Source organism: Sorex fumeus, unplaced genomic scaffold (assembly GCF_029834395.1).
Source record: "Sorex fumeus unplaced genomic scaffold, SorFum_2.1 ptg000063l, whole genome shotgun sequence".
Taxonomy (NCBI): Eukaryota; Metazoa; Chordata; class Mammalia; order Eulipotyphla; family Soricidae; genus Sorex; species Sorex fumeus.
In genome coordinates, this window is record NW_026606120.1 from 46,828,510 (window position 1) to 46,852,368 (window position 23,859).

General features: G+C 59.7%; 1 protein-coding gene across 6 annotated transcripts in view; it reads right to left on the reverse strand.

The window, feature by feature from the left end:
- The window catches only part of ABR (ABR activator of RhoGEF and GTPase), a 199,510-nt gene that overhangs the window by 4,611 nt on the left and 171,040 nt on the right, over positions 1 to 23,859 (reverse strand). For 5 of the 6 annotated variants that reach the window (XM_056126884.1, XM_056126888.1, XM_056126885.1 and 2 more), the window contains 5 exons: positions 4,450 to 4,509; positions 4,116 to 4,225; positions 3,472 to 3,611; positions 1,927 to 2,061; positions 1,127 to 1,232 (listed from right to left, as the gene is read on the reverse strand). In XM_056126884.1, the coding sequence (XP_055982859.1) occupies positions 1,127 to 1,232; positions 1,927 to 2,061; positions 3,472 to 3,611; positions 4,116 to 4,225; positions 4,450 to 4,509 (551 nt within the window). Of the gene's footprint in view, positions 1 to 1,126; positions 1,233 to 1,926; positions 2,062 to 3,471; positions 3,612 to 4,115; positions 4,226 to 4,449; positions 4,510 to 15,440; positions 15,603 to 23,859 lie in introns of those variants that run through there. The other variant, XM_056126890.1, reaches the window with a different exon arrangement.

Sequence of the window (23,859 nt, forward strand, 5' to 3'; positions counted from 1 at the left end):
GCCTGGGGGGAGAAAGGGCAGCGCCCTCCCTGTGTCTCCCGGCAGCCAGAGAGCGGGGGGCTGCAGAGACCCCTGCGATTCCTCTCCACTCATGCCACGGACTAGTCCTGAGCTCCGAAGGGAATGGGCCTGAGGCCGGGAGTGCCCGCCCTGCCGGCATCTGTTCATAAGTTTAAATCCTGGGTGCCCATTGGCACCAAGTTCCACGTGAGCCTGGGTAGCTCTGCCACCTGATTCCTAGCACCACACCAGAAAGGGGTGCCACCCCCCGCAAACATGGCAACTAAAAGGTATGTGAGCACCTCAGCAACCCTCAATGAGCACCACTGTGTGCCTCCAAGATTGTGGCCTTTGGGAGCCAGAGAGATAGCACAGTGGGTAGAGCAAGGTCTTGCATGAGGCCAACAAGGATTCGATCCCCAGCATCTCATATGATCCCCTGAGCACTGCCAGGAGTAATTCCTGAGTGCAGAACCAGAAGTAAGCCCTGCGCATCGCTGGTGTGGCCCCAAAACAAACAAGCAGAGACTGCAGCCTTTGGAGAGCTGCCGGCACCTTGGCCACTGAGGCTGAGTGCAGTGAGCACCGGGTCACGTGTGTAGGGCCCACTGTCATGGCATCAGCCATGATGCAGGGGCCCAGAGGCGATGGAAAAGGGCTGTCCAGGGTATACCTTCAGGTTTCAGGGGGCTTGCGTGAACCCACTGCAGTGCCAGCTTCCGCAGCCCTTGCTCTGACGGACCAAGGCAGGGCTGGTTTAGGATCTGGGGTTCCCTGGATAGAGCCGTCATGGACCTCAGTGAACCCCTGATCAGCTGGGGACTCAACAGCCCAATTAGATGAGATGTTAGATCTAGACCAGGGGTTTCAAGACAGTTTTGCTGGTTCTGGGGTCACACCACGCAGTGCTCAGGGGATGCTCCCGGAGGTGCATGAAGGAATGAAACAGCACCCACTCGTGTCTGCAGCACGCCCCAGGTCATCCTTTCCATGAAAGAATGTGGAACTAGGGGGAGCAGGGGAGTGCGTGGGGGGCCGAGTCTGCCCCCTGCCCCCATGCTACTCCAAGCTCTTCCAGGAGGGGCTCCAGGTGCAGAGCCCCCACCTTGGCCAGCCCTGCTGTTACCTTTTCAAGTGCTCTAGCAGGAAGAGGAAGGTGATGAGGTTGGGGTCGGGCAGGGAGCGCAGCAGGTGCCTCATGCAGTTCTCCTTGGCAGCGGGATCCGACAGGGCTGTGGGGAGACAGGGCGGAAGTGGGCTCAGCCCTCCCAGGCCGGGGGGCACCTAGCCTGGTGCTCCAGGGCTCTGGGGCTGGGGCTCCCTGAGGAGAAGTAGGGGTGACTGGGGGCTGGGACAGGCCGGCTCCAACAGGACTGGTCCTCTGGCCCAAAGTCAGGTTGGGTGGTGGTCCCTCACTGCAGTGGGCCAGGACCACTGGGCACAAGGAGGGCGCTGTGGGCAGCCTCTTGGGGCTTCTTCGTTGTTGTAGTGCTGGCCCCAGGGTGAAAAGCAGTGGGGGGCAGGAAGGGGGACCGGGGAGCCTGGGCCGGATCTGGCCTTGCTGGAACAAGCAAACACCGTGTGTGACCATGGGCCTTGGCTCCTGCCCACCCTCGGCAAAGGTACTGGAGGTGAACACTCCTTCTGGAAGGTTCCACGCCAGCACTCCAGCTCTCCCCAGGTTTCTCCATGGCTCCTGGGTGCCGGCCCTGACCTCCCACTCAGGGTAGACGTTGTTGGATGTCTGAATTTCCGAGTAGGGAGGTCAGCACCCAAGGCGGGGGTGTTGAAGGGTGTGGGGGGGAAGCGTCTCACAGGGGTGTGGGGGAGGGGCCATGCATACCGTCCTGTGACCCTGGAGTGCCTGAGTGGCTCTCGCCTGGCTCTAGGTTCTGCTAGCCCACCCCTCTGGCCCAGGAGCCTCACCGATGCCCTCCATAAAGGCGGGGTAAAGCCGGTCAGTGAGGAGGGGCTCGGGCAGCTCCCGGAAGTAGAGCTTGAGGGTGCCGGCGATGGCGTTGATGTCCATGTCGCTCAGCATCAGCAGGATGTCCTTGTTATCTGTGTGAGAGGCTGCAGTCAGGGCCTTGCCGGCTGGAGTCCCAGGACATGCCAAGCCCACTCTCTGCTCCCCGAGAAGGGTGCGATCAGGCCTGCAGGTGGCCCGTGCCTCCATGTGGGAGACAGGGGTGCAGAGTACATCACACAGAGCACGTGTGACACCCCTGTCCCACTGGAACAGAACTGATGCACATCGAAGCCCCTTTCTAGTTTGTTTTTTTGCTTTTTTGCTTTTTAGGTCACACCCGGCGATGCTCAGGGTTACTCCTGGCTTGTGCACTCAGGAATTACTCCTGGTGGTGCTCGGGGAACCATATGAGATGCTGGAAATTGAACCTGGGTCGGCCGCATGCAAGGCAAATGCCCTTCCCGCTATGCTATCAATAGTTCCAGCCCCCAAAGCCCCTACCTGGACAGCACTATGCATTTTTAACACCTAAAATCGTGTTCTGACAGAGCCCCGGCTTCCAGGGGCACAGAGAAGCTGGGGACATTATAGTAAGTCTCCCCTTCTGTCGGGTGCCCGGGGCTCCCCTATCACGTCTGCTCAGCTACTGTTCAGGGCACTCCTGGCCCCCTCCCAGGTTCCCACGGAATCACACTAGACACTCAGTTCTGGTTTCCTGTAAGTGCTGAGCCCGCGAGACAGGAGTGGAGAACCAGAAAGGCAGGTCCTCAGCAGCCAGGGAGACAGTCAGGACTCACATAACACTCAGGGGCGGTCGGTCAAGGCCAGCCAGCTGCGCTCCACGCTCACTGCCACCTGGCACCCAGGAGCCAGCACACACGCCAGGAAGGCTGACTGGAGCCAGGCTCAGAGCCTGCAGGGCGGATCCTGGGCAAGCGAGCAGCCTCTGCGCCCCAGTTTCCTCAGCTGCAGCAGGGGCTCGGGGAGGGGAGGGGAGGCGCAGACGGCGCAAAGGGCTGGGTCTGCATGCACGGGCCTCAGATTTGGTTCCCAGCCCTGCATGGTTCCCTGAGCACTGCTGGGTGTGGCCCCCAGCCCGCTATAAAAATGAATGAGTGTGGGGCTGGAGCGATAGCACAGTGGGGAGGGTATTTGCCTTGCATGCGGCCAACCTGGGTTCGATTCCCAGCATCGCCTATGGTCCCCCGAGCACAGCCAGGAGTGATTCCTGAGTGCATGAGCCAGGAGTAACACCTGTGTATCGCCGGGTATGACCCAAAAAGCAAAAAAAAAAAAAAAAAGAATGAGGGGAAGGGGTTTATGTGGGAAAATGCAGAGACTTGGAAAAGGCCCAGGCCTCAAGGCAGTAGGCCACAGACTGGGTTCCTCTCCGCCAAGAGTCAGGGTCTCTGCACTGGCGACCGCTCAGTCCTGCAGTGCCCACCTCCTGCCCGCCCAAGCCCGTCCCCCCCACGGCCCAGGCCACCCTTGACCCTACTCACTGGCGTCAAAGACGGCCTTCAGTGCCTGGATGTCCGTGGCCACGCCCGAGATCCGGTAGATGCCCACCTCCTCGATGCCCCGCTTTTCCACCTCCTCCACACACTGCCGCACGATGTACGGGACCTTGGAGCGCTCCCGCCTGGGGTGGGGGGGGCGGGGGAGGCACCTCAGGGGAGCTGCGGGGCTCCTCCCCCTGCACCCTGGCCTCGGAGACCCCTCACCGCTGGCCTCCGCCAAGGATGCGGCAAGGAAGGGACCTGCTCGAGGCTGCTGGGGGATGCGAGAGCGACGGGCAAAGGTGGGAGCGAGGGCCGGGGGTCCCAAAGCCTCTGGGGAAACCACATCCTGAGGAAAGAGGGCTCAGAGCCAGGGGCTCATGGGGGGCCCAGCAGGCAGTGGAGGGTGCAGGGAGCTGAAAGGTGCCACCAGGGTGGGGAAGGGGGAATGGGACAGTTTTGCATGGTCAAGCTCACTGCCGGGTGCCAACACCTCACAGCGGGGCTGCTTACAGCCCACCCCGGCATTGCGGAGTGGGAGAACACCCCACCCTGAGCCATACCAAACTGGCCAGGCTGACCCCCGAGCCACTGGCGATTGATTAAGTCAGGGCAGGGGGTGGCTGGCAGGATCTGGCAGCACCTACTTGGTCACCACACTGATCTTGACGCCGAAGACGCCCGTCTGCTTTTTGGAGGGGGTCCTCTTCAGGCTCATGTCCCGGCTGGTGAATTTCATGGAGAATTCCACTTTGATCTGGTGGGGGTGAGGCAGGCAGAAGGTCTCCAGCACCTGTGTGCCAGGGGCCAGCCCCCGGGACCCCTCCCCCGGAAATAAGGGCGACCTCTAACAACCAGGCCCCCTGGCAGGTGGGAGTGGGAAGGATGGAGACAGAGGACAGGGACGGGGCTGCGGGGTCAGCTGCCAGTCAGCGCCCTCCCCCTCACCCCACCCAGGCGCTCCCGTCTCTCCAGCCTCACCCCATTCATCTCGATCACATCCGTGTGCCAGTTCTTGGTCTCAACAGTTTGTGGATCCAACTGTGGAGGAAGAAAGAAGGACCGTGAGGGGGCGCAGGAGGGATGACAGCCCGGGCGCTGCGCCATAACTCACAGGTGGTCAGAGACGCAGGCCTGATGCCACTCTGTAGGTCTGCTTGGGGGCCACACCTGGCAATGCTCAGGGCTTACTTCTGGCTCTGCACTCAGGGGATCACTCCCGGCGAGGTTTGGGGGACCCTACAGGATGCCACGGATCAACCTGGGTTGGCTGTGTGCAAGGAAACCCCCCCCCCCCCCCCCCGCTGTACATGGCTCCAGCCCAAAGATGCCTGTCTGGAAATGCAGCCCCCCGCCCCACCCCCGCCTCCCTCGCCCCTGTGAGACCTTTGCCCACCATTCAGTCCCAACCCCATCCTGAGAGTGGGGCTCATCACCGGCTTGCACGCACAGACGCTGAGGGTCATGGCCCCAAGGCTGGGGAGGTGGGAGCGGGCACTGAGTGGGGGGTGTGGGGGGCAGGCATCTGGCTTTGCTCCCAGCTCGGCCATCGCTGTGAGACCTTGGGAGGCTGGTTGTGGGCTTTGCCCTTCTTTCCCTTTACCCTGTGGCTTTGGCCAGGGTCAGGGCACAAGAGCAGGGATGGCATTTGGTTGCATGGGACAGCGCTGGGGCAGGACATGGCGTCAGCTCCCTGTGGCATAGTACAGAGAGGTGTTCCTGCTCCCTGTGGCACAAAGTCGGGTGCTGCCTGATGGGAGCATTGGGGAGCGGCACCCGTAGGACCACTATAGGACCCTCTGGAGGTAGGCACCTCTTCTCCCCTCCGTCCCGCCCTCAGCAGCCTTCACCTGGTTTTTTCTTGTATGCCCCCAAAGTTCATTTTGAATAACCGGATGCTCCCCGGCACATTTCTTTTTCTTTTGCAGTGGGCCACACCTGACAGTGATCAGGCTCTGTGCTCAGGGATCACTCCGAGCAGGGCTTGGGGACCAAATGAGTTGCCAGGGGTAGAACTGGGGTTGGCTGTGTACAAGGCAAGTGCTTTATCCCCTGTCCAATCTCTGCTCTCTCTCTAACCCTCCTTGTCACATTTAAAAAACAATTAAAAAAATTGAATCACCGTGAGGTAGTGTCAAAGCTTTCATGATTGAGTTTCAGTCAAACAATGATGGGGCACCCATGCCTCTACCAGTGCGTATTTTCCAGCAGCAATGTCCCCGTACCTCTCCCGCCACCCCCCACCCTATCCTACCCCTTCCTCCTGTGGCAGGCACCTTCCTTCCTACTCTCTCTCTATATTTGGGCATCATGATTTGTCACATTCTCCCCCCCCCACACACACACACACCAGGCAGTGCTCAGGGCTTAGTTCTGGCTCTGCACTCAGGGGACCATATGGGGTGCTGGGCATTAAACCCAGGCTGGCCATGCGCAAAGCAAACCGCTCTATCCGCTGTACTATCGCTCTGGCCCATTCCTGTTACATTCTTAAGTCAACATCTGAATATTTCCATGGTAAGCTTAAATAGTTGCAGAGAATATAATCTTTTTTTTTGAAAAAGAAAAGAATCTAATTTTCATGAAAATATTTACATCTTGAAGCTGTTACTCCATTCCTTTCAATGTATTCTCTGGAATCCAAATGCCACGGGGACCTGATACCCGCCACCATCCAGTTAAAAACACATGAACAAGCTTTTTCTCGGCAGGAACACGGCACTGTTTCTTTTTCTTCCTGGATTTGTGTTTCTATTCTACTTCAGAATTCTGTCCTATTTTATTTATTTTTTCTCTCTCAAAGTCTTTAATTCATTCCCCAGTCGTGTTCTGTTTCAACAAAAACATCTATATGAATCAAAATGAGTGATTTCTGGAGATCACCAGTTCCCAAATACTCAAAGTACATCCTGGGTTGGTTATTATGATGATGAGTAAGAGATAACAAAACTGTTAATCCATTACACGTTTTACTAAATTTTCAGCAACAAAGTGCTATTTGGGTGGAACTACATTACTTTGGCTATCCTTCTGTCTAGGCCACACCCGAAGAAGGTGCTGGGGAGATTACTCCCAGCTGAGTGCTCATGTTGGGGGGGGGGTCACTCCCTGCAGCTCAGCGGACCACACAAAGCTGGTGACAGATTCAGGGGCTCCTACATGCTAAGCAAGCCCCCAACCCATGTGCCAGGACCCCAGCCCAGAACTGTGTCTCTTAATAAGACAGAACATTGTTTTAGTTCATGGATATACACGAGCACTATTTTCTGCTAGGCCAAAACGGGTTCTGCATCAATTCTGTTCACTCTCTTGGCTTTATTTTTAAAGATGTAAAGGAAAAAAAAAACATCTTGTTCACATCAATAAGTAAATAGGCCTGAAAATAGCTTTATGATAACAATGTTATGAAATTCTTTAACCTCTTCCTCATTATGTGCCCTAAATTGTATACACAGCTATCGTCAGCGTTTATTTTCAAAGCTGTCAGCTGTCAGCCTTCATCCATTTTGTGGAAAGCAAAGAGCTTTTTATTTAATTATTTTGGTGTGGGGGCCACACCCTGCTGTGCTCAGGGACTATTCCTGGCTTGGGGCTCAGGGAGCCATATTCGGTGCTGGGGACAGAACCAGGCTCGACTGCAAGGCTTGCATGTAAGGTCAGTGCCGAAACCCCTGTGCTGTCTCTCCAGCCCGAAACCAAGGGCTGAAAACTGGCCACCAGACCAACAGCTATGGCAGCCTGGCATGGATGGGGCTCGCTTCAGCCCTTGGGGATTCTGCACTACAGAGGCATGAGGGGCACAGACCACCTGGAAGAAATTGACCTGGGCCAGCCGGGGGGTTTCACAGGCCACCGGTCCTTCCGTCCCTTCTATGCCCCCAGAGCAGTGGGGACCTGTGACGGGATCCGGGGGCCTGTTTGTGGGCCACTCTGGCCCAGACCCCGCCTCCTGAATCAGCTGCCGCCTGCAGAGGGGAAGGGATGGGGGACAGGAGAGAGGGGGAGCAGTATGGGAAGAGGGGCGCACCATGCCCCCAGCCTTTCTCAAACACGGGGGCAGCATGCAGGCTCCCCAGCATGGCTACTGCCCAGCCTGTTCCAGAGGGCCTGAGCCAGGGTCCCAGTGGGTCCCCAGGGAAGTCTGACACCTCCCTCTCATCATCCTGGGGGTGTGCTGAGAACCAGGGCCTCACCCCACCTCACAGCCCCCCCCCCCCCCAGTGCTCAGCTTCTTGTCCCAGATCCTCATATGCCTGGAGACTGCCCTCAGGCCTCCGCTTGTCCATCCAGATGCTGGGCTTGGATGGACTCAGGGCCCAGATCTGTCCCCAGCCCCCACTGCAGCGGCCACCCAGAGCAAGGGACTCTCAACTGCTCTCTGTCACCAGAAGTAACATCCCTATGTGCCAGAGTCTGGAGCCCCCCTCCCCCACCCCCTCAAACACAGCTCTCTCCTGGGGCGGCTGCAGGGGCTATGAGTCCCTGCCCCCATGCCGGGTGTGCCCCTGCTGCTCATCCTTCTAACCAATCACCTAGTCCCCAGGACTCTCTTTCCTCTCAGGAGCTCTGTACCTTCCTGGGAGGGCTGTAAGGGAAAATACTGGCAGTTCATGGGAGCCAGGGGCTAGCTTCATGGGGAGCACTGCTGGAGGAGTCCTCCTGTTTGACATCCCCCCCAACCCCCCTAAGCCCACACATACAGATCCAGGTGGCACAGCCATTTGGGATCCTCAGCAATACCACCAAGCATGTGACCCTTGGTCATTACAGCACTGAGAAGGGAGGGAGAATCTCTTTCTTGGGGCGGGGGAACGGTGTCTAGCTCTTCCCACTCTTTCCATAAGCACTCAAGGCTTACTCCTGGCTCTGCACTTAAGGATCATTCTTTTTATTTTTTTTTTTAATTTATTTTCCTCCTTTTGGGTCACACCCGGCGATGCACAGGGGTTACTCCTGGCTCTGCACTCAGGAATTACTCCTGGCAGTGCTCGGGGGACCATATGGGATGCTGGGAATCGAACCCGGGTTGGGCCGCATGCAAGGCAAACACCCTACCCGCTGTGCTATTGCTCCAGCACCCCCTCAAGGATCACTGCTGATGGGCTTGGGGACTCTGGAGTGCTGGGGACCAATTCTGAGCCTGCCGCATGCAAGGCCTCTCTTCTGTTCTATCTCTAGCCCCAGGGAAGGGGGAATTTTTTAAAAATTCGGGCATTTTGGGACACACGCAGCAGTGCTCTAGGCTTACTCCTGGCTCTACACTCAGGAGGAACTACTCATGGTGGGACTCAGGAGACAGAAGGGGGTGCCCGGGATTGAACCTGGGTTGGCGACATGCAAGGCAAATGCCCTCCCTGCCATATTATGGCACCAGGAAGAGAAATTTTCTTTCTTTTTCTTTCTTTCTTTCTTTCTTTCTTTCTTTCTCTTTCTTTCTTTCTTTCTTTCTTTCTTTCTTTCTTTCTTTCTTTCTTTTCTTTCTTTTTTTTTTGCTTTTTGGGTCATACCCAGCGATGCACAGCGGTTATTCCTGGCTCATGCACTCAGGGGGACCATATGGGATGCTGGGAATCAAACCCGGGTCGGACGCGTGCAAGGCAAACGCCCAACCTGCCATGCTATGGCTCCAGCCCCAGGAAGGGGAATTTTCAAAGGTGAACTAGCTGTGGAGTGTGGAGCCTTATCGAGGGTGAGTCTGGCTCCCGGACCCCGCCCCACATGCGCCCATCACCACCCCAACAAGCCTGGGGTGTCGAAGTTCTGACAGCTGCTCCCACCTCACAGACAGGCAGCGTGAGGCCAACAGAGGGTCAGGGACTCACCTGGTGCCACACGCCTAGCAAGGGAGTACTGGGCCTGATCACTGCCCACACCCCTGGGGGCCACCAGGGCAGTGCTGCTCCCGGAAGCTGCCACCAGGCAGCTCCCCATCAGGAAGCAACTCAGGCCCCCTCCACCCCTGCTCCCCTCCTCCGTCCCCATCACTTCTGCTCTGGCTGCCAAGAAGTGACCCCACGTTTGCCTGGGAGACTCGAAGACAGGAAAAGCTGCTCTTGCTGCTCGGCCTCGGTCCAGCCTCCGCCTCTTCCAGGAAGCCTTCCAAGATAACCCCAGACCTTGTGGAGGGTCAGTCCCCCGCCTTCCTGCTGGATGTGTCTCCTGCACCCTTTGCTGTTGCTTCACCCTGCTGGCCTGTCCAAGACCAGGTCAACATGAGGTAGCACTCTGGGGTTTCCCTGTGGGTCCCCGACCCTGCCACGGCCAGGATCCCCTGCAGGTGAGGCCGTGGTCCCCCCAGGGAGGTCTGCCCAGTTCCCCGGCACCCCAACAATGAGGCTCTGTCTCCTGGAGGCGGGCAGCTCCCAGAAACCGAGTCTATTTCAGGACGGCATTTGCATACCGAGAGGGAGGGCGCGGCGTGGAGCGGCCCTGGTGCATTTCTCAGAGTGGCCGGGGCTATTTATAACCCTGGGAAACGTGGACTCTGCTACTTCCTGAGCAGAGTAGTGGGGGGGGGGGAGCCCCGACGGGCACCTGCCCACTCTTGGGGCCACCCTGGAGGGGACAGAGCAGGCAGGGGGAGAGCTGCAGGGTGGGTCCCACATGGCCCCTCTGTGGGATGACTGTGGGCCCTGCGCCCCCAGCAGAGATGGCCCAGGGTTTGGGGGCAGCAGCAGCTTCCCATTCTGGGACGGGGGACTCCCCCCACCTTGGGGGGGCTGAGAGGTGGGAGAGGGGTTCTCTGTCTGAGACACGGCACCCCCGATGCAGGTGAGGGTCTCCCCTCCCCGCCCCAACTCCGGGCCTCTGCTCGAGCCCGTGGGTGGCCACCTGCCAGTGTTGGGGTTCAGAGGGTTCAGAGGACACCCGAGTCTGGGGTCCCCATTCCAGCTTCACAGATGACAGAAGCTTCCTGCTGTCCCACATCCTCCATCATGCAGCTCACTGCAGAGTCTTTGGGGGGGGGGGGGGTTATGCTGCTTCCCACCCTCCCTCATGTCTGGGCACCCGCCGTGTTCAAGCAGGGTTGGGGAAGCACCTGTTTAGCAATGGCCACTCAGGCGAGGGGAGGGGTAGCCAGGCCAGAGCGGTGAGAATGAGGAGGGAGGGTATCACTGTCACTAAGCACTCACATGGCCCCCCAAGCCTCCCTCCCCCCACCTCCGCACAGCCCCTGGGGTCTGCACCGCTGCCTTAGGAACACCTCCTCCATCATGTTCACAGACATGGAACCAGATGGCCCTGGGGCCAGCCCCCAGGAATGCACCCCGACCCCATTCTTTAAGGGGGTCAGATGTCTGGGTGCACCTTCTCTGGCACCCCCGCACTGTTCTGCATCCATGCTTGTGCTTAGAAGTGGGGTGCCCTGTCCTCCCGAGCCCGAGCTTCTTTGCAACAAGGACACTTAAGTCTGGTCATCCAAAGAGGAAGGAGGACGGGACGGACGGTGATGTCCGCCAGGAGCTGTGAGACCAGGTGTCTGTCCCACCGTGGCCAGGCTCCCTGCAGTGCCCAGCAAGCAGCCACGTGGCACCCCCAGGCTGCTGTTCCCCTGCCCTCGCTCAAGAGCGTCCCCCTGGGACACCCCAACAAGTCTGTCATTGGGACTAACCACAGGCGTGAAAGGCACAGCGGGGCTGGCAGCGGCCCGGCGGGGAACAGGAGCCAAAGTGTGGCTCTCCTCTGTCAACGTGGCCTCAGAGAGAAACACAGACAGGCCACGGCGACCTCCTGGCCCCCAGAGGCCAGGGTGGCTCCACCAACCCCCCAGCAGGCCAGCTCCCCGGCCCCGGCCACAGGCAGGCTGCTCGGCGCGCCCCTCCCCTCCCGCCTGCAGCTTTGAAGCTGCTGAGACACATATGGAAAGGGTTTAGCCCCCCTGAACGAGCCTTTGAAGGAAGCCAGGTCGCCTCCTCGCACCCGGACGACCTGCCTTCCCTGGCCCGCTGCATTCCTGAAGGGGCTCAGCCTGCCATGTGCCCGCCACACGTCCAGTCTGCCACAGCTTTGCCTCTCCCCACATCGGGCCCTGTCTTCCTGGAGCTGGCCCGCCTACTGTGCCCCTAACCCCCTACCCCTAGATGACCTGGAGACTTCTCCTGGATGGGGGCCCCCAAGCAAGCCATGTTCTCTTAAAGAAACCAGGAAGAGTGAGCTGTCCCCTGGTGCCAACTGGGATGTCTGGAGGTAACCGTGCAAGTAAGTCCTTCTCTGCAGACCACTGGCCTGCCCACCCACCTGGGACACCCCCACACCTCCACACAGCACCACAAGCTACACACCGCACACTGGCACTAGGGGAGCGACAGAGAGGGACGGACAGGGACCCCGAGTCCCCAGAGCCCCCAGCTGGCTGTACAGCTCCAGCCCTAATGGGCCACACGAGCTCCTGGGTGCTGCAGAGACCACCCCAGGCCATGAGGGCCTGTGCAGCTCCCTAGCTAGCGCCTGCACTGGGCCTGGCTGATGGCCTGGCCCCCACGGCCACATGACCCTAACAGCACCGGCGAGTGACCGGTACCAAGAACTCACAGTGCGCTGGGCTGACTGCTAGGCTGAGACTGGTCCGTGCCAGGGGACCTCTATCTGCCTCTGACTAGGCCACAGTCAACCCTGCTGTGGTCATTGGGCCCCCGGCGGCTCCTTAGGAATCTCAAGACTGGATGGCTCTTTGGTTTCTGTCCTTGGGGGCTGCTGGGGATCAAACCTGGGGCTTCACTGAGCCCCATCTCCAAGGCCCCTGAACCAGCCCCACCGTGATGATCTGTGAGCAAGGCCTCTCCCTCCTGGCCTCTAATCTGTTACCCAATTGGATTTTCCTCATCGCCCTTGTCCAGCCGAGAATGATCTTATTGATTGCCCAATTCTTCTAAGGGACAGAAAGTTCCATGAGAGCTGGGGCTCTCCGCCCGGGGCACTGGCAGGGTCCCGTCAGCAAACCGGGACACGGTGAATGAACGGGATGGCGTGGCTGGAGGAAGTGCCATGAACTCCTTTGCTCCCGCGGCCAGGGAAAGGCTGGCCTGGGCCCAAGGGCAGCCGGGCGACCTCTCCCAGACCTTCCCAGCGTGCTGAGGGTTTAAGGCTTAGGGAAAGAATCTTGAGACGCTGCCAAAGTCCCCACATGAGCTGGATCTAGAGGGTCATCCTGTTCTGCGTCCTCCTTCCAGACCCGCCCCGTGAAGAGATTTGCCCCAGCGAAGGTGAAACAGCAGATGCAGCATTAGGAAAACAAGGCGCCGGCCCTTCCTGCCAGCCTGGTGCCCTCCCTTCTCTTGCATCCTGAGCAGTGTGGGAGGGCTCCCTGGAGGAGGCGTTTGGGCAGCTGGTGGAAAGGGGAGCTGCACTGGTGAGTGCTCTGCTGGGAAGGCTGGTCTCAAGTCTCAGCCAGTGCAGACCTGGGGTGTCACTGTGGAGGGCCAGGCCCTCCCAGCCTCTGTAGAAGGATCCCCAGAGGTATAGGGTGGCTCAGTGACCAGAGCCTGCCTGGCGAGTCAGAGGCTACCCCCATGTGCAGAGTGCAATCCCAGTGGCTTTGCCACCTGGGGCACAGGGTACCACCATCAAGCGTGTCCTCCCCAGAGTGCCATGGGTCAGTGTGCATAAATCCACAGAGGCAATGAGGCCACAGGAAGGCCTGGTAATTCCTGGTCTCAAGGGAGTGGCCCCAAGATGCTGGAGGTCAGCGGGGCACACACTGCGGGTGAGGGGGAGGGTGTTTGCTACTGAACCCCAGAGGGTACCTGTGAGAAGATCTGTTCCCTCTAGGGGGCTTAGAAGGGGAATCCCTGAAGCCTAGGATGGGAGTCAGGAGGGAACATCCGTGTGTTTTTGTTGGTTTGTCTGGTGGTTTGGAGCCGCTCCCAGCTATGCTCGGGGCTCTCTCCGGGTGGGCTCGGGGGACCATAGGTGGTGCGAGGGATTGAAGCCCTGGTCACAGCAAGGGGGAAGGATCCTTGGGGCAGTTCCCCTAGTCACTGTCCACTTCTCCAGTGCCCACATAAAGCTAAGAGGGGCCCAATCTGAGCACTGCTGGGTGTGATAAAAAGGAAAAGGAGAAAGAGGACAAGGAGTGCGAATGTGAGGCTCACAGGGAGAGCACTGGCAGAGCCATGTACCCCGCGGACGCCGGCACACCAGTACCACCCAGCCCAGTGGGAAGGGGCCCCCAACTCTCCTCAGGAACAGAACAGAGCATGTTGCCCCCTGGAGTCCGGAAGAGTCCCAGGGTGCTCCCTGTCTCCTGGCCCTGAGGCCCTGCGGGTAAATGCCGCAGCTGCTCTATCTGAAGAGACTCATCAGCCCCAGCATGGGGTCCCCATGAGTCTCCCTGCCCCCACGCTGGACTCCTGACTTACAGGGGAGCAGGAGGCCCACAGGAGCCTTAGGGAAAAGCCAATAAGGCACTCGGGAGACCGGTACCTGGCACCTTCCCCTCACCATCTCCCGAAACGCTCCTGATCCTCACCCCTGCCTGGCAGTGAGCCTGTGGCATTGAAAAGTGGGTTAATGCAAAGGGGGGGGGGAGAAGGGTCGAGGGCTGGAGGCCGCTCTGCAGGCCCACCACCTCCCACCCAGCCTGGACACAGCGGGGTGAGGCACTGTCCTTCTGCCACCCACGGTGCAGGTCCTGGTGTCCGGGATGCTGACACTCTCCGTCCCACAGCCAGGGATGGGGCACAGACTCACTGGCCGCCACACGGGGCAGCACAGTGGCCACACACACAAAAGACCCACTCCAGGGGCTTCTTGGTAGTGCCGACCACGAATGTCCAGGGAAAACCAAGGGTCCAGAGTTCAGGGCTGACAACTTGCCCTCTCTGTCGGTGTGCCAGGTGCCGTTCCCTGCCAGGCTGGCCCCGGGCCAGGGACGCTGCACCCGCCTATAGGTCTGCAGTGCCGGGAGATCTGGGCTGCTGAGTGCCAGTCTCAGCGGGGCCTGGGCAGGGGGGCATGGCGGCTCCACGCTGCCGGCGGCCCCAAACCGCTGCCTCAGCACAGACTGTCGTCCCGAGAGGCTGCGGGAGGCGCAGGGCCCAGCAGGGCAGCTCAGGTTGCTGCCCGGCCCAGCACTTTCCAGGACTACTGTCCCCTCAGGGAGGTCACACAGGGTCTGTAATGGGGAGAGCAAGGACATGTTCCCTGAGCCAGTACCTGGGATCCCTGTGCTTGCTGGCACAGAAAACCGGCATGGAGAGACACCCTGAGCCGCACTAGGCCCCAGAGAGCCCCGTCTGCCACACAGACCAGCCCGGAGGTGCCTTTCATCTCCCTTCCTCCCTGGCAGTGCAGCTCCGGTCACCCTGTGTGGTCACCCTGTGCATTCATTCAACAGTGACTCCTCGGGCTCTGCTCCTGTGCAGGACATAGGGATTCTCAGCCCCTCTCCAGCCGAGGGAGGGGACATGGGGTGGGGGGGTTGCAGGCAGCCGCCCAGGCTCTGTGCCTGCTGGGTGAGGGATCTCTGGAGTACTGGGGGACCTGGGTGGTCCTTGAAGAAGCAGCCGGCAGCCCCCAGATTCAGCATAACTCCTACACACACAGACACACACACACAGACACACAGACACACACCAGCACAAAGAGACCTCACAAGCCCAAGGCAAGTGGGCCCACCCGCACCCCCACCTCCACTCCAAAGGCCCAGACAGGGACCAGGGACGCCCAATGGATCAAGCAGCCCCCTGCTTGGTCTGACTGTGCCGCTGCCAGCTGAGAAGGAGCCAGGCAGACTCCTCTCCCTGGAGAGACACGGAGGCAGGGACAGATGCGGGGATGCAGCTTGGGCAGGGATGGGGGAGTAACTGCTACAAGCACGGAGCAACCCCCAATTTACCATGCCTGATCCCGCATGCCCTGCCGGGTCAGGTAGGAACCATCCCGTCCAGAGGTAGAAAGGAAAGAGGCAGAGCCCGGGGACCCCCCGCAGGCTCCTGGGCTCCCTCCACCCCTGCTGCGGACCCTGCCAGCACCTTTTGTCGGAGCAGTTTGCTGCGCACGCGGCCCCAGAGCCGGGCTCCGGTGTTGAGGGCTCGCTTGCTCCCTGGCTCCTCGAGCTGCTCCAGGGACTCGCACACCGCCGTCAGGCTGCAGTCAGGCTGGGGCAGGACGTCGGTCATGCTGGCCGCGGCGCCCGGGGCTCGCGGGTCAGCTCCGGAGAGTCGCTGGGGCGGTGCGGAGGGGCGCGTGCGGTGGGGAGGTGCGGGGCACGCGGGGCGGCGCACGCGGTCCAAAGCATTCAGGCTTGGCTTTCCCCTCCTCTCTGTCTCCCAGGAGACTGCCGCACCCCCAGGAGAGCAGCCCCGCAACTCCCAGCGCTGGCCAGCAGGACTGCCCGTGCCTGCGCCACAGACGCGGGGAGCGCCCGCCCCCACCAGAGGAAGTGACTCAAAGGAGGCGCTGGAGGCTGCCCCCTCCAAAAATCCAGCCTCCGGGTTTAACTCCTGGCAGCCCTGGGCCGTCCCTCCAGCCCCCAGGAAAGAAAGTTTGACTCGCAGCTAAACACATCCAAGCACGTCCCCTGGGGGGTGGGGGGATCCCCTTAACCCCATCACCACCAGGCTGCTCCCGGAGGTCTTAGGGGACTGCCAGAGAGGGTCTGCAGGGACCCGGCTCAGCACAGGAGCTGTATTTTGGCCATCACAGAAGCCCACCTCCCTGGCAAACCTCCGCCCCTCTCCAGCACCCGCCCTGGAGTTCCACTCCCTCCCACTCTCAAGGCCCGCCCCCAGGCCAGCCTGGTGACAGGGGCAGAAGTGTGGGAGACACAAACATCCTCTGCTGGAGAGTCCCCTGGGGCTGGGCCGGGGCGCCAGTGGCAGAGCATATGTCCTACATTGATCCATCCCCACCCCCATCTCTCTGGGAGCCCCTGAACACTGCAGGGTGTGGCCCCGCACAGTGACACAGATGCCTGCCGGCCGCACACACACACAGAAGGCAGGGCAGCAGCGGACACGGGGGTCCAGCGAGACTCACGCCTCACCAGAAAGGCCCCTCTGGAAGCTGGTGCTCCGGGAGGCGGAGGGACCAGCGCCCACTTCCGGCAGGCCTGACGGGTACCAAGGCAAGCTACAAGAACTTAATTTCTTTCCTTCTTTTTGGGTCACACTCAGTAGTGCTCCAGAACTGCTCCCTGGGCAGTGCTGGGGAACTCTCGGGTGGGGGGAGGGTTTCCCAGTATGTGAAGGAGCCTGCTGAGCCCTCTCCCAGCCAGAAGAACTTGTTCTGACCTGCAAGTTAGTGACACCTCTGGTCAGCCTGAGAAGTGGAACCATTTTGCGATGACACAACACCACCTGGTATCCGGAGACGAGAGGAACACAAGGTTGGGGTCCACTGCGCCAGGATGGGGGGGTCTGGGCTTCCCACACTGAGGTTCACATATGGGAAGCCTGGGTTTGGGTTCAATCCCTAGGCCCCCATGGTCCCCAGGCACCACTGGGAGTGACCCCTAGCACAGCTGGGAGCAGTTCCCAGCCATCCCCCCCCCCCCAACACTCAACCCCTACCCTCAAACCAAAGGCCCCACTAACAGCCTCAGGCCTCCCTGAAGTGTGGCTGGTATTTGACAGTCAGGAAGTTTTGTGGGTTGGAGCCAGAGTGATAGTACAGCAGGTAGGGCACTTGCCTTGTACGCGGCGGCGGACATGGGTTTGATTACCCCGGCAACCCATATGGTTTCCCAAGCCCACCAGGGGTAATTCCTGGGTTCAAAGCCAGGAGCAACCCTGGAGCACTGTGAAAGGTGGCCCCAAAACCAAAATTTAAAAAAAAAGGAAGTTTTGAGGCTGCCCACAGGGCAGGTGGGTCAGGGCACAGAAGCCCTGGACTGGGGCTGGAGCGACAGCACAGCGGGTAGGGCGTTTGCCTTGCATGTGGCCGATCTGGGTTCTATTCCCAGCATCCCATATGGTTCCCTGAGCACCGCCAGGAGTAATTCCTGAGTGCAGAGCCAGGAGTAACTCCTGTGCATTGCCGGGTATGACCCCCCCCCAAAAAAAATAAAATAAAACCTACCTGAGCCATATGGGAAAGGAAAACATAAAGATTACCAGCCCTCCTCACCTATTTTCATTTCTCATTAATAAAACTTAAAAAAAAAAAAAAGAAGCCCTGGACACTGGCAAGGATCCTGCTGGCTGTCCCAGCAAACATCAGAGCCCCCTGTGTTTCCTGGGGAACACGGATGGCCTCGCCTCCGAGCTGGTCAGGGTCACAAGCTGCCCACTGCCGGGTGTGCCAAAGGCACCGCGCTAAACTCCGTGTGCGGAAACAACTCTTCAAGTGCTCCCCAGAACCAACACTCCCACTTTGCCTGTGAGGACACAGGCCAGGATGTAGATGTCTGGCTGAGTGCCCAGCTCAGCCTGCCGGGGGGAGGCAGGGTCCAGGGATCAGTGCTCCGGTGCCACGCTCCACACCCCCCTCTGCAGGGCATATTAGGGTCAGAAGCAGCCTCCCTGCCTCTGGGTCAACAATGCTCAAAGTCCTGAGGGAGCGGGGGAGTGACTCCCAGCCTGAGCAGTTGAGGCCTCAGCTGTCCTCTGAGCTAGTGGCACCGGCCAGCCCGGGAAAGGGTCAGGCAGCTTCCTCAGCCCCCGCAGCCCAGAACCCCCTTTCCTCCGGGAAGACTCTGAGCCTCCTGCAGCCCTGACTACCATCAGACTCACTGCAGAGACACCAACGGAGGATGTGCTGTGTGCATGGGCCTCGGGCAAGGCTGCAGGACCAGACACGAAGACCCTTTGACACTGTGGACCCCGAAGAGCACTGCATCACCAGGCCTCACGCTGAGCCACTCCTGGCTGGCTGCGGGTGGCTGAGGGGCTGTCGGGGCTTCCTGAGAACCACTGGGGAGGAGCCCCCCATGCCCATCCTCCAAGAAACAAACCAGAAAGCAAATCCTGTCCAGAGACGAAGCTGCAGGGGGAGGGGCGGGGGCTGAAGGCCCTGGGAGCACCCTGGGAGCACTCCTTGCAGTCAGCATATACCAACCCCCACCCTCCCTGCGCCAGGCGAAAGGGAACCCAGCAAGGCCTTTCTCTTCGAGAAAGCTGTCTGGAATTAAGAAAAATTAAAAAAGAGGGGTACGGACAGAATACAGGCTTAAGGCCCTTGCCTTACACATAGAAAACTCCAGTTCAATTCCCCAGGATCTCCCCCCCACCCCGAGAGCCCCCCAAGCCCCACCAGAAGTGATCTCTGCCCTGAGCACTGCTGGGTATGGTCTCCCAAAACCAAAAAGGGCTGGGGTGATAGTATAGCACGTTGGGCCTTTGCCTTGCACACGGCTGACCTGAGTTTGATCCCCAGCACTATATAGGGTCCCCCCTGCCCAAGTCCTGCTAGAGCACAGAGATAGGAGTAAGCCCTGAGCACCAATGGGGATTGCATCCCTCTCCCTCCCCCCACCACACACATACAAAGGCTACAGTATCAGCACAGATCAAAGTATGAGGGAATGGAGGGAAAAATGTCTAGCCAGAGGCAATCAGAGGCAGCTTCCTGGAGGAGGAAGGTTAGCCCACGACCTTTGGAGCTAAGAGCTAAGGAACACAAAGTCACGGGCCCCAGTCTCTGCTCCCCAGGCTCCCATGCAGCTGCAGTGGCACTTATGTAAGCAGCCAGGAAGGTGCAGCAGTGACTGCTGACTGCATTCACCTGCTGCAGACGACCGAAGAGCCCTTGGCAGCCGCAGGGCAGGCGCAGAGCTGGCCCCTTCGTGGGAGCACCATGGCTCTCCCCTTCGACTGTGCCAGTCACCGGGTGCTGTTCTTACGGACGAGAAGGCCGTGCCATGCGGGGCCCCTGCCTCCCCGCCAGGGGCTGCGTGGGTGCTGTGCCCAAAGCTCTCTGCTCGTCTGTCTTAGCAGTTCCAGGCTCAACACTGTCTGGGGGAAGCCGCCTCCGACGGGCTGCAGGACCCACACAGAGTCTCCATGGCAGCGTAGCCACAAGCAGATGGGCGGCCACTCGGGAGGCTCGTGGGCTCTCTGAGATGCTCATCTTACCCTCCTCCCCCTTCCAGGGCAGGATGGAGGGGTGGGGGGCTCTCTGGGGACAGCAGGCTCACCCCCCCACCTCCGGCCCCCACGGAATCTTCCCTCCGAGAAGCAAATGGTCCAGGGGCAGCGACAGGAGGGGGCCTCCGTGTGCAAGACAAATGTTCTTAGCAAGTTCCTCAAAAGCAGCGGCATGAATTTAGGTTCCTGCAGCTTCCAGGGGCCCTTCTCACAGCTCTGCAGGGGCTAAGATCAGGCCGTCCTGGCCACCCAGGAGGTGGCCCCATCTCACGCTCCCACCCCTCACCCCCGCCTTGGTGTCCATCCAGCCACACCTGGCCAGACCCGCCTCGGAGGACCCTCGGGGAGCTCGGGGAGCCTGTCTGGGTAAACAGAGCCTGGGCGGCGAGTCTCACGCCAGCAGATGTTGCTGCCTGTGGAATTGAAAACATTCCGAGGGGGCCGCCCCATGCTCCCTGGGCACGCGGAGCAGGCCGCTCTCCAGGGCGCCGGGAGGACCCTGCGGGAGGAGGTGCCACTTGGCGCCACGTACATGGCTGGGATGGAAGTGGGCTGGGTTCAGACGGTAACGGGAGGACAAGAGGGTGGCAGGCAACACCTGCAGCCTGAGATGGGGGTGGGGAGGGCACTTCCAGGCAGACCCTCTGGCCTGGGGACCCAAGAAGATGGTGCTTTCTTAGAAACTAGAAAAGAGAGGCCAGATCAATAGTACAGCAGGGAGAGTGTTTTCCTTGCACGTGGCCTGGCACCCCACATGCTCTCCCGAGCACCGCCAGGAGTGATTCCTGAGTGCAGAGCCAGGAAAAACCCCTGAGCATTGCTGGGTGTGGCCTAAAATTAAAAAAAAAAAAACAAAAAATCTAGAGATGAGGTTGCCACTTCTCCCCCCCCCATCGGAACAACTTCCCACCCCCCAAGCCCAAAAGAGAACCCCAATTTCATCCTCTGGTCAGCCAGGAAAGGGGGTTCTGAGCAGCCTGACAGACACCCCAGCGAGGAGCAAGAAGGCAGGGGAGTGTGCCCCCTGGCCAGCCAGGGAGTCCCTAGTGCCGGAGCCAGAGTCAAATGGGGCCAGGGTCGGGGGTGAGTGAGGCTGCAGTGGGCAGCAGCAGGCCTGGGAGATGTGGGGAGCCCCGTGGGGGCCCCGGAAAGGAAGACCATAAGCCATGCATGGCCCTGCGGGGATCGCCAGGTCACCAGCACGGTGCTCAGGGGTCTCCATGCTCGGGAGACCATGTAGTGCTGGGAAGCAAGCCAGGGTTGGGGAGAATAAAAGAAAGTTGGCGGCCGCCCGACCTGCTCACACCTCCTCTCAACTCTGCACAGTTACCCCCAGGCAGAACTGAAAGCCTCTGGTCCTGTCGTAAGAGGATGGCTCAGCCCTCCAGCTGTGTGTGTGCTGCTGGGCGGGACGGTGCTGCTCCAGGACCATTCTCGTGACAGCACTGGCACTCAGGCCAGGAACTGGGCCTCACTCTACCAGAGAGGGGCAGCAAATGTGTGTGTGTGTGTGTGTGTGTGTGTGTGTGTGTGTGTGTGACAAGAAGGCTGGGAACTGGGCCTCGTTCTACCAGAGGGGCAGCAGGTACGTGCGTGCGTGTGTATGTGTGTGTGTGTAGCAAGGAAGACCTTTTAAGGAAACTTCCAGGCCAGTGTCCTGGATGTGAAACTCTTGTCTTATCTCCACTCTCTTTGGGAAAACTCTCTGGGTCTCTGCTTGTTGGCCTGGTTCCCCTCAGTAGCCACATTAACAGGAGGACACTTAGCAGCTGCCGCGCTGCGGTCACCCGGGGTCAGAGGCGGCAGCATCGGCCTCCTTGGCCCAGATGAATCGGGGCTCTGGCCCCTCTGGACCGGTTACTCTGCTTGTCTCAGGTCCCTCAGAGGCAGACCAGAGGGCACTAGCCTGCCTGCCCGCCTGCTGGCCCCAGGGGGGCTGCCCAATGCAGGGGACGGGAGAGAGGGTGACTTCAGCCTCCACCTGCTTCTGTCTCCAGGCTCCCCCAAATCAGGAGCACTGGGGAGTGGGAGCCAGAGTGGGTACTGGGGTCTGTGGAGGCGTTTGGCAAGCGGGGTGGTTCTCCCTGGGGTCTGGCTCCACTACTCCAGTGTCCCCATCACTGCTGCTCCCAGTAAATGGGGCCTGCTTGGAAGACAGAAGGGGGCGCTAGGGAGCACAGCCACCCCACAGCCCCCCTCCCCCTCACCACTCCCCTTATCCCCCCAGCAGGCAGGACAGGACAGGGTTCCAGATACCAGGCCCCAGGTTCCTGGAGGGCTGTCCAGTGCTCAACCTCACCCCTTGTCTGGGCAGGCTCAGAGGTGACCGAGGGTTGAAGGGTCAAAGGGTCAGGGACTAAGGCAGACCCTTCCCTGAGTGGGGCAGCAGCTCAGCATTCACACTGGGTGCGAAGGGGGGAGAAGAGGGGACTGGGGGGAGGAGGAGCTCGGGAGAGGCTAGAGACTGAGCTGGGTGAAAGGGGACCCCGCCATGCTCCAGCTGTGTCCAACCAGGCACCCCCCTAGGTGGGCAGGGTCTGAGGAGAGAAGGGGATCATGGGGCTGTCAGCAAAGTCACCCCTAAGACTAGATAGAGAGGAGGGGGGAGGAGAAAGGATGGGAGATGGTGAAGAGGGGAGAAGAGAGAGGGTGGGGATGATGGAGGGAGGAGTGGGGAGGATGAGGGAGAGGAGAGGGAGGAGGTGGAAGGCGGAGGGGGAGGAGTAAGGGGAGGAGGAAAGGGGAGGAAGGAGAAGTGAGGGGTGAGGAGAGGAGAATGGGGAGGGGGAGGCAGCCTGGCTCTGAGCTCTGGACAGGCTGGCGGGCAGCTCGAATGTCCCCCTGGCCCGGAGCCCAGTCCCCCCGCCCCATGCCCGAGCTCCCAGTGCTGCCAGCCCAGCAGGCTCCCGGGCTCTGCCTGCCAATGGGGCAGTCAGTGGTGGGGAACCAAGCTGAGGCAAGGGGCTGCCCCAGGGCTGGGGTCAGGCAGGAACTGAGCCGTGGGGCCCTCAGGGGCTCGGTCCTTCCCCACAGGGCTGGACCCTGGGAATGTGCTCAGCAGCCCAAGGGCAGGTCCCAGCTGGGGACGGCACATCTGGAGCTGGAGGGCCGGGCTGGAAATAGTCCGGGATAAACATTCTGGAGTCCCCAGGGCCCAGGAGGCCACGGCAAACTTAGGGGGAGTGTGTGCATGCGGGTGGGGGAGGCGGCAGGGGGTGTCCAGCTGGAGAACCTGGGGCCAAACCCCCCCTGGCAGCTGTGGGGGAGGGAGGGCCCCGAGCAGGGAGAGGAGGGGTGCCCCGGGGCAGCGGCTGCACTGAGTGTCCACCCCCACTTGCCCCCACCTGCCTCCGAGACTGCGCTGCATGCAGCGCCCCATGAGCGGTGCCTGTGGCCGTCTCTCCCCCTTCCTGGCCCCTCAAGAACAAAACAAAACCCAACCCCAACCAGGTCTGTGGGTGCCCTCAGAATTCCTGGCCTGCAGGGGCCTGGACACCACCACACACACTCCTGAAGCCCTGGACTGGCCTGGCCAGCCCAGGGCCCACCCGCTCCTCTCTACCTATCCACTGCAGTCAAGGCCCAAGGACCAAGCCTTAAAGTGGCCACCAATGTGCTGGCCGTTATGCAAAATGATTGGTTGGTTTTGTCTTTGAAGTCATTTGGTTTTTGTATATAAGCACACAAGGCTCAACCTTTAACAATGTGTTACTAATCTCTTATAGAAGAAGGTCTTGATGGCTCCTGGGTGAAATACAGCGATCTTCACACACGGTTCCTCCAGGACACCTTTTCTTGGTCTCTATTTTAGTAGATTATTCGAAACAAGCAATACAAAATAAATTGTTGCAGTTCTACTCTGGGGGCAGGGTTTGGGGTTTGGGATACGAATATGGTGGTGGGATTGGTGTTCGAATATTAAATGTAATTAAATATTGTGAAAAAAATTAAAAAAAATAAAGTGATTCGGTTTTGTCTTTGGTTTATTTTGATTTGGGGGCCACAACCATGGGTGCTCTGGGCTCACTCCTGGCTGTGTCACAGGGATCACTCCTGGCGCTGCTCAGGGGACTGTATGTGGGGGGCCCGTTCAGTCACATGTAAGGCAAGTGCCCTAACCTCTGCTTTCTCTCTGACCCCAGAAAATGTCTTTTTTTAAAAATAAACTATATGAAGGAATTCTGACAATGTATCCAGAAACAGGCCATTATAAAGAATACATACAGACCTAGAGGGAAAAAAAGGTTTATAATAACATCACAAGAATGTAGGGAGAAGCAAACTCGGCGCCCTGATCAAATGACAAGGGGATACAGATACAGGACTCCGAGCAGGGCACTTGCCTTGCACACAGAAGACATGGGGT